The sequence below is a fragment of the Protobothrops mucrosquamatus genome, unplaced genomic scaffold (genome assembly GCF_001527695.2).
Source record: "Protobothrops mucrosquamatus isolate PMUCROS unplaced genomic scaffold, P.Mucros_1.0 scaffold194, whole genome shotgun sequence".
NCBI classification, from domain to species: Eukaryota; Metazoa; Chordata; class Lepidosauria; order Squamata; family Viperidae; genus Protobothrops; species Protobothrops mucrosquamatus.
This window is the reverse complement of record NW_015386550.1, coordinates 80,913-89,650: the sequence shown is the minus strand read 5'-3', so window position 1 is coordinate 89,650 and position 8,738 is coordinate 80,913. Positions and strand designations below refer to the sequence as shown.

At 37.1% G+C, this 8,738-nt stretch overlaps 1 protein-coding gene across 1 annotated transcript in view; it reads right to left on the bottom strand.

Annotated features, from left to right (window-relative positions):
• Positions 1 to 1,469: 1,469 nt before the first annotated feature.
• RALGAPB (Ral GTPase activating protein non-catalytic beta subunit) overlaps positions 1,470 to 8,738 on the bottom strand; it is a 65,866-nt gene continuing 58,597 nt past the window's right edge. The window contains exons 23-30 of the mRNA XM_015813778.1: positions 8,522 to 8,680; positions 7,459 to 7,624; positions 6,939 to 7,061; positions 6,048 to 6,184; positions 4,118 to 4,226; positions 3,753 to 3,831; positions 3,046 to 3,194; positions 1,470 to 1,978 (exon numbers count right to left, since the gene is read on the bottom strand). Coding sequence (XP_015669264.1) covers positions 1,785 to 1,978; positions 3,046 to 3,194; positions 3,753 to 3,831; positions 4,118 to 4,226; positions 6,048 to 6,184; positions 6,939 to 7,061; positions 7,459 to 7,624; positions 8,522 to 8,680 — 1,116 coding nt within the window. The 3' untranslated portion in view covers positions 1,470 to 1,784. The remainder of the gene's footprint in view (positions 1,979 to 3,045; positions 3,195 to 3,752; positions 3,832 to 4,117; positions 4,227 to 6,047; positions 6,185 to 6,938; positions 7,062 to 7,458; positions 7,625 to 8,521; positions 8,681 to 8,738) is intronic.

Here is an 8,738-nt window from a genome sequence, read left to right as displayed (position 1 = left end):
AAATCAAATTTGTTCAATACAGAGAAAGAGTTACTAGACTGTTAATCACCTTTATATATAAGTGACTAGTCCTAAATATTCTGGGATAATTATGAAGTTAATCCAGTGACTTTGGGGCAAAGTGTTTAATTTTCAGCTTCTGGTTCTATATAATTAACCAAAAATATTCTGATTTATACTCTATTATGATGGTTGAAAAAAAAGAAACAAAACAAAAAACTCAAAGCACCAAATTCTTTTGGAAAATCAGGAAGTGAATTCTTGCTGGCCTAGATATCTCCTGATATATTTATTAAGAGCTACATTCTATTGAACCAATCGAAAATATTTTTAAATCCAGGTTCATAGAATCTTTTTGATTGCTTACCCATACTCCCAAAAAGATTTGTCCCTGAAGTATTCTGGATATTCTCTGGGGAAAAATATTTCTATTTACAACACGCGTAGGCTAATTTTTAGATATGTCAACAAAAGTTATCTAAAAGCATTTCTATCCTACCCTATGTCTACTTCAGTCATTTATCATCCTCAGAACTATGCAAAGATTTTCAAGGCTTATAGACATTATAAGAAGTTCATTCTGACATCCACCAAAAATTGTAGGTCCTGTTAACATCTAGTAGTATCGAACACAACAGTCAATGCAAGTGAAGGAAAATAATCTTTCAACCATCATGCGACATGTATTCTGTACAAATAGGTGTTATGATGTCATTAGGCCAGGGGTAGGAGAGTATGTTAGCATGAATGCTCAGTTTCTGACAGAATCATCTCTTCTAATGTCAATTTTTTTAAAGAGTTGTAACTCTTCTGAAATACGTAGATAGCCTAATTATTTCAACAATTTTATGACTTCATATTAAACATGTTTTTTTATTTCTGTTGTCATTAGATAGGGAATGCCTGCCAAGTCCTGAATTCAATTGAAATGAGTGAAAGCATAATTGTAAAATTTTTAATTTAGGTTTCAAGTACCAGCTTGTTTTCGTGTGAGTGTATGTATGTTTATACACATAACATACATCCAACTGTACCAAATTCTATAACAAGGGTTTTACTTGTGTCTCAAACATTGTAGTGGATAGCTCAGATGTCACCAACACATACACCGAGGCATATATTTCAAAACTAACCACTGAGCAAAATGTGCCATTTTACTCCAAAGAGTATTTTTGCTTCTCCCCTCTCTTAAACCAAAGGTCCAAGGTTTTTTTTTCTGGACAGACCAGCAGAAGACATAGACATTAACAATTTACAAAGATAAAACATTTAGCAACCAGTCCATGGCTTTGAAAGTAGAGGACAAGATCCAAATATAATTTTCTGGCTAGATGCTCATAAAAGGAAAAGCAAACCGAGCAGACAAATGCACAAATAGTTTATCTGAAATAATTTGCCCTTACGTCTAATCTGCTAGAGAAACCAATATGAAACCATGTGTTAATTCTATGCTCAGAATCCGATTTTTTTTTTTGTTGCAAACATGGGAAATCATGAGAAGTGTAGTTAACCTTCTATTTGATATACATCCATTATATTGTCTATTAATAAATAATACTTCATTATCAAAGGTTCTCCCTCTGTAGCATCTGAAGGTGTGGCGATGTGCTCAGAAGGACTGCAGGACTGGAGCCAAAAGCAAGTCCTCCTTATTTTCTTGCAGTAGAAGCAGAAGTCATGCTGAGAATGTGGTTTGTTTACACAAGAGGTCCACAAGTGGGAAGATTTTATTTCATCGTTGCAGATACCAAGCTGCAATTTAATTGTTCAAAAAGGGTCCTGGTTTAAGGATTACAGTTTTTTAGTCCAACCTCTTGAAAAAGAGAGGTATAAAACTCTGGTTCCAGCTGTTTGTTCCTGTATTTATTGACAATATCAGTTATTTTCTGTTTTCGACGGACATGAGGGGGATTGTATGAGTCACTTTCCAACCTTTTTCTTCGACAAATATTTATTACTGTCTGTCTCACTAAGAATCCTTAAATAAAAAAGGAACAAAGTTAATATTTCACTCAGGAAATATATATATATATATATCCTTCCATTTTTATTCTAACAATTTGAATGTCTAGCCAAAACATCAACAGTAAATAATAGACACCATTTTGTTTGCTAGAAACAATGATACGTGTAGGAGATGCAGTATGTAACTGTTTCTTTCCATTACAAAATTAACAATTTCAATGTCTAATTACTTCATTCTCAATACAGACTTATCTTAGTTTAAAGGGGCTGAAAATAAGGAACCTGTTGCCCTCTTAATATTGCTGACCATCATCATCCAGCAATGATGGCTACCATGACAAGAGGTAAAATCCAACCCTGGATTCTGTTTCCATATCACCCAATTCTGCCACGGTAGGTTGTATTATTATGATTTAATATTTATTTATTAAACCCATATACTGATGGGATTACGCTCCCATACTTGGCTATTTTTTTTTCCAAGATTAGGAATCTCCAATACTGCAAAAACCTAAGGAGTAATGAGGATTAAGAGGACCAGGATGGGAAGGATGAAGGATCTGAATCCTCACTGCTCCCAATTCTATTTACATTTAGATTGCCTTGCATATCTGACTTGAGGTTATACTTTGGACAGAAAGTTGAGTTTATTGGAATACTCCAGTAGATCTCTTACTATTAGAAGATCTTACCACCTTTTTTAGGAACATTATTAGTATATATACCTGTAAGCAATAAATCTGAAAAGTATTAGTACAAGTCCAACTTGATTGTCTTTTATCACTTTATTCCACATCTCCTTGGTAAATATTTCCCTAATACTGGGAGAAAGGATATCCAACGTGATATGAAAGTATACCACCAATATGTTGTTCTTCCAACCAATCCCCCATAAACAATTAAAATCTGGCTCTGTTGCTGGAATATTGCCTGAAAAAGAGGCTTGAACACAAGGAGAAGGAAGAATTGATTTTTTTTCCAAATCAGAAGTAGCCTAGTGCTAATGTAACAGAAAGCTTTAGTAATAATGCTGCATTCAAAGGTAGTAAATTAATAGTCAAATATTAATAGAAGACATACCTAGAGCTCTTCTGCTAACTATCATGCCATCCACTAGAGGGATAACCATATTGAATTTTCCAGTAGCTCCTTGTACTTTTACCCTGAATAATCCAGTGTTGAGGGGATGGATGAAAATCACTGGCACTTCTTTTTCAGGAATAGCAGACCTTAAAAATCACATAAGTAGCTAAAACCAATGAACATTTAAATGTATAAACAAAGCAATTGTGTTTTGATGCCAAATTTTGAAGGATTCAATTTTTAAATAATAAAAAAATAAAACATTTTAACAAAAATGTCAGCAGGAGACCAAATGTAGACAGTATTCTAAAATGATGCCAGCTATACAGCAAATGGATTGGCTGGCTTAATATACACAAATATCAACAGGAAAGTTGGAGTTAACAGAAGCAAGCTGCAAACCTAAGAACCAGAACTCATGTGTGGCCAAGGCACAAAACCCAAAATTATTAGGAAGAGATGTTAACTACAACAACTTTAAATGTCATTAGGGAATAGTATTTTGCCCACACCATGAAAAATATATTTGGAAGTGAAGTAAACATGCTTCCCTCCATATAGGCTTGACTTATGCCTGTTTATCACAATTTATTGGTTGGGACTTAGATGTGGTAATGCCTAGCTCCCAGGTTGCATATGAACAGATGTGAACTATGCCCACATAGAAACAGTGTCACCGAAAAGGTAGAGAAATTAAGTCATACCTCAGTGAAGTGCTGCTATTTGTTGTAGTTTCTACTCCAGTGCTAGTCTCTGAAACAAAGTCAGAGAGAGGGAAATTCTCTGCAAGACAAGGATAATCTAAGGTTAAATAACAACAATAAATACATTTTTAAATTCATAAAAAGTTTCAAGAAAACACAAAAATAATAACTGGAAACTACATCAAATTTGTAATTGCAAATAGTGGTAGCTAGTTACCGGTAATTCTAATTTCAGAAAAATTTAAGAGGACTGGACCTGATGAGAATTTGGATGGGAAATTACCAGAAAAGCCTAAGGCTTACAAGGAAGGAAAGGAAGGAAGTTCTCCTTCCATATTTGTAATAAAATTCTGAGATTCACGTACCTATGTCATCATAGCGTTCAACCCAAACCACATACACCTTGGTTTCAGGTCCCATTGGGGGAATAGCCCGACCTTGTGGAAATTTCTTTGATCTGGAAGTTGGACTGAGCTATTGCATGTATAAAAACAAAAACAAATGTTTGCCTATTAATCAAAATTAGCAGCATGTATTCAGCTCTAAGACTCTGAAGGAAATTAACACATTTCAGCAACATATAACTTATTATGAATCAATTAACTAGCAATAAACATCTCTGTGAAACGAAGTTCTTCCCAAGACTAATTTATGTTATACCCAACTGGCTACAAAATATTGCACTAAGATATTTTCTTATGATAAATAAAGTGTTTGGAAGAAGATAAAGCCTTGGTGCCATTATTATGATAAAATTACAGTGGAGACTTGTATCTATTAAATTCTGTGGGAGACTGTGGGGGTCTGGATGGAGAACAACAAACTTCAGTTGAACCCTGGCAAGACTGAGTGGCTTTAGTTTGGAGGCTTTCTGGTTCTAGGACACTATTATCTTTTGGGTTGCAAACAGATCCTGTGCACAATCTGGGGGACTTCCTGGACTCATGACTCTTTCCTAAGGAGCAGATGACAGTTGGAGGGCCTTTGCATAACTCCATATCATGTACCAGTAGTGCCAGTTCCTGGATTAAGGGACCTTACTCACAGTCAATCATGCCCTGGGTCAGTGGTGGCAAACCTTTGGCACGCGTGCCAGAGGCGGCACTCGGAACCCTCTCTGTGGGCACACGTGCCATTGCCCCAACCTTGCCTCCTCCCATGACCCCCCTCCTCACCAGCAGCCTCCCTGGAGGAGAGTCACCCCTGAGTGTGGCCTGTACGGAGCAGCGCAGCCAAGGACATGGCAGCCAGGCAGCGTAGACAAGACTCTGCCCTCATACCCCACCGCGCACAGTTGATGCTGTGGGACGTGGGCAGAGGGCATGGCCACAATGGTGCTGCTGGGCTGCCTGGGCGATCTGCGGCAGGCCCTGGAGGTGGTAAGTGGCCCTGTGGGCAGGCGGGATGGGGGCGGGGCAGGGGGTGGAGCGGGGCCAGTTTTTGGGCACTCAGTCTCTAAAAGGTTCGCCATCACTGCCCTGGGTCATCTCCCAGTGGGGGGAGGGGGGATGGTTTCACACGATCAGGAGGCACAAATGGAACGTGCACACACTCACACACTGCTTGCACAAGTGCATGTGAACGTGCTCATACACCACTTCCGTGGCCAGGTTCCAAACATGGCCTGGTAGTGGGCCATGGTTTGGGAACCCGTCTCACCAGATCCAACAGAATGGGTATAATATTGGTTCTATCATCAAGGGAGCTACACTTGGCAGGCCCTAAGTGGTGGGCCCTTTTTGCTATGGCACTTCATTGTGGTATCTTCTCCCCAACAGAAATGAAGTCAGTCTCATTACTCCTGACCTTTTGAAGGTCCCTCAAGTCCTGGATATGCCAGCAAGCTTGGGTGCCCCAGGTGATAGATGAATTTGTGAGTTGGCTCTAATATTATTTAACATCCCTCTATCTATTATTTTCTTTTCTTGATTTATAGTTTTTAAGATTCTTTTAATAATTATTATATAATAGTTTGAAGTAATGGTTGTTTCATTTATTACTGTTTTATTGGATTGTTGTATGCCACCCAAAGACACTTCTCCAGGCTAGAAACCAGGAGATGGTCAATTCTATTACTGCCTTAGATATAAAAACCTTGGGCCAGGCACTCTTTCTCACCCAGAACATCAGGCTCTGGCCAAAAGCTGGTCATTCAATTCCTAAAGCAGCCAACTGATCATCATTTGATTGATTTGAGGGGGAAAACAGACCCTCCACCTGCAGGAAAAAATGCTAGGAAAAAGAAATATATAAAAGCTATAACTTATATTTAAAGTTCACACAGAATAAACTTGCCCTCTGTGAAGTACTGAGATTGTCTGTATGATTGGGAAAGAGCTCAAGTGTCAGTGCTTGCTGCTTTAGTATCCCAGGAAGGAGATCCATGTTAGAATCACTTTCTTGGTCTGAGGCATTGCTTTCCAATGAATCTGCTGAAATCCAAAAGAAAGAAGTTTCTTAAAACAAAAAGGTCATCAACTCCAAATCCATTCTGAATGTTAACAGTGGTTTTCCAGGTAGCTCATTCATTCAAGTGCAGAAAGAACCCACAATTTTGGAGCCCTACAATTTCCCTAGTCTCCAACCAATAGCGATTTCTGATTCAGTTATAACTGTGCAAATAAAATGTGAACAAAAGAGAATGATAAACTTTTAGTGATCCAGTTCAGTTTTTCTCAATTTTGACTGGAAACAACTTGACAGAATTTTAGGTAGAAGATGTTCCTGTAACTATCTGGAAACATTTCTGCATATATGCTAATTCTATGTTTTCCCTAAAAGAGACTTTGTATATTACTGACATGCCACAGAACTTTAAAATAAAGTAGCCTAAACATTTCTATTCCATATTTGAATATTTTATGAATTCCCTTAAAATATGTTTAACATTTCATACGAGAAGTGGGTGGATATTAAAATCTTATGAGATAATGACAAAAGAGTGGCAAAAGAAATGGATGTTGAACACAGGAAAATGTATCAATATGCTAAAAGCACTATGGCTTTCTGCAGCAGGGAGGAAAACAAATAAATTCTGTTCCAGTTTAAGAGTGATAAAGTAAAATGAATTTATCACATATTTTTCATATGTGTCAAGTTCTTCTGCAGTGCAGTAGGCAGTTCTAATCAAATGCTGAAATATTTCTCAATCACTTATAAGAACAAAGACATAAGCAGTATACTTACTTAAGGACTCCACAGGCGAAGGAACAACAAAAGCTATTTCTGTAAGAGCATCTGCATAATACAACACTTTTCTTTGCCCATTGAAAATATTTGCTCCCATGTCTTCTGAACAGATTACTTCATCTGAGAAGAGGGGAAAAATTAAAATCAAGTCCTGTTCTGTGCTTTATTAAAAGAACTATGTCCTCTTAATATTTTGAAGATTAACTTGTTTTTTGAGTAACTAAAAAGAATTTATATGCTGCACCTAAAGTTCTATGGACGATGTACCTATCTCAACATAAGCACGAGAAGAGCAATTGTCTCAGGACACTCCAAATGCTTAAATCCATGTGTGAGGAAATGGAGTAATTCTGAGCTTCCCAGATCACTGCAGAATGATTATTTTTGCCCTCCACAAAGAATTCTCTGCTAAGATTATTCAGTCCACCTAGACCTTGCTAAAATGGAGATGATGGGGGAAGGAAAATTGATCTATTTCAGTAAGTCACTCTGTCCTGGTCCTAAGAAAACACCTCACCTTGCTCTGATTCCTCCTCATCGCAGAAGCTATTAATGGACCAGCTGGTTGAAACATGTCCTGTCCATCCAGGGTGCTTGCCCACATCAACAGACCATCCAAGAGATAGCAAGAACTCTAGGAAGTGTGGTTGAACATTTCTGGAAGACTCTACGTTCTTCAAAATCTGGGGAAGAAAAGACCAGTATAGCAGAAAAAACCCGAAAAGATATAGAGGCAATTTCTTACTAACACTATTGTGGAAATCAGCACTTTCTTTTGCATTTTTAAGATATCCAGGATAACTGCCTTGAAGAATCAAGCAATCTGACTGGTACAATAAATAAGATAAATAAGACTAGCTGCATACTATATGCGTACTTTGTATCATCCAGAGATATAGACTGGAATGATTTATGCCATCTATTCAAACTACAAAATGTCTAAAGCAGATATAATTATGCCCATGGAAGTCCCTACAGATGCCCAGTCTCAGCACTCATATCAGTTAATTAAACCATATTTCTCATATCCTGGTTTGATATGATTTCCACAGGTTTGATATGTTTCTCAGGACCCCAAAAGAAATATTGGCTTAATGAAACCATTGAAGCTAGAAAAATTATGGGAATGCAGAGACATAAGGCTTGTTTTGGCCTAATAAATCACAACTTGTTCAACTATTATAATATTGATAATATTACTTACGAATATTATGAACACATTACTTAATACAGAATTTAGTTCCTGAAAACAGTTTTGCTTTTTAAAGAAGTTTCTGTGTCTTACAGTAGTTAAGAATTGTCAAATGAGTTCTAAAACACCATTTCCAATGTCCCACATAACCTCTTTCCTTGAATAAGTAAAATTAGGGTAGGTTAAGAAAGAAAGTTTAAAAATTGTGGAAATAAAATAAGAGTTATGTATAATTTTTTGCAGCCTGTAAAATAAACTTAAATTATTGTGGAATAAAATCTTGAATGATTTCATTTCCAACTGAATTCCAAATTATTGTTGAACTCTTCAGCACATTCTTATACTTTGTAGCGGGTGACAAACTACAAGAAATCAGCCTATTACTTACTTCTTGGTTTGTTTTTTGGCCTGCCTTCATGTAGAAAATGAAAACAGTATCAAAAGGACGACATGGCAGCAAGTCTAGGTAACCAACATCATCAAAAAACCCGGGCAGAGAAGAATCAAGTGCAATCAAGTGAGGAGGTAGTCTGCTATTAGCAGGTTCCTAAGCAAAAAAGTACAGATGTTAATGCTAAATAACCCCTCCAAATACTTATGAAGAT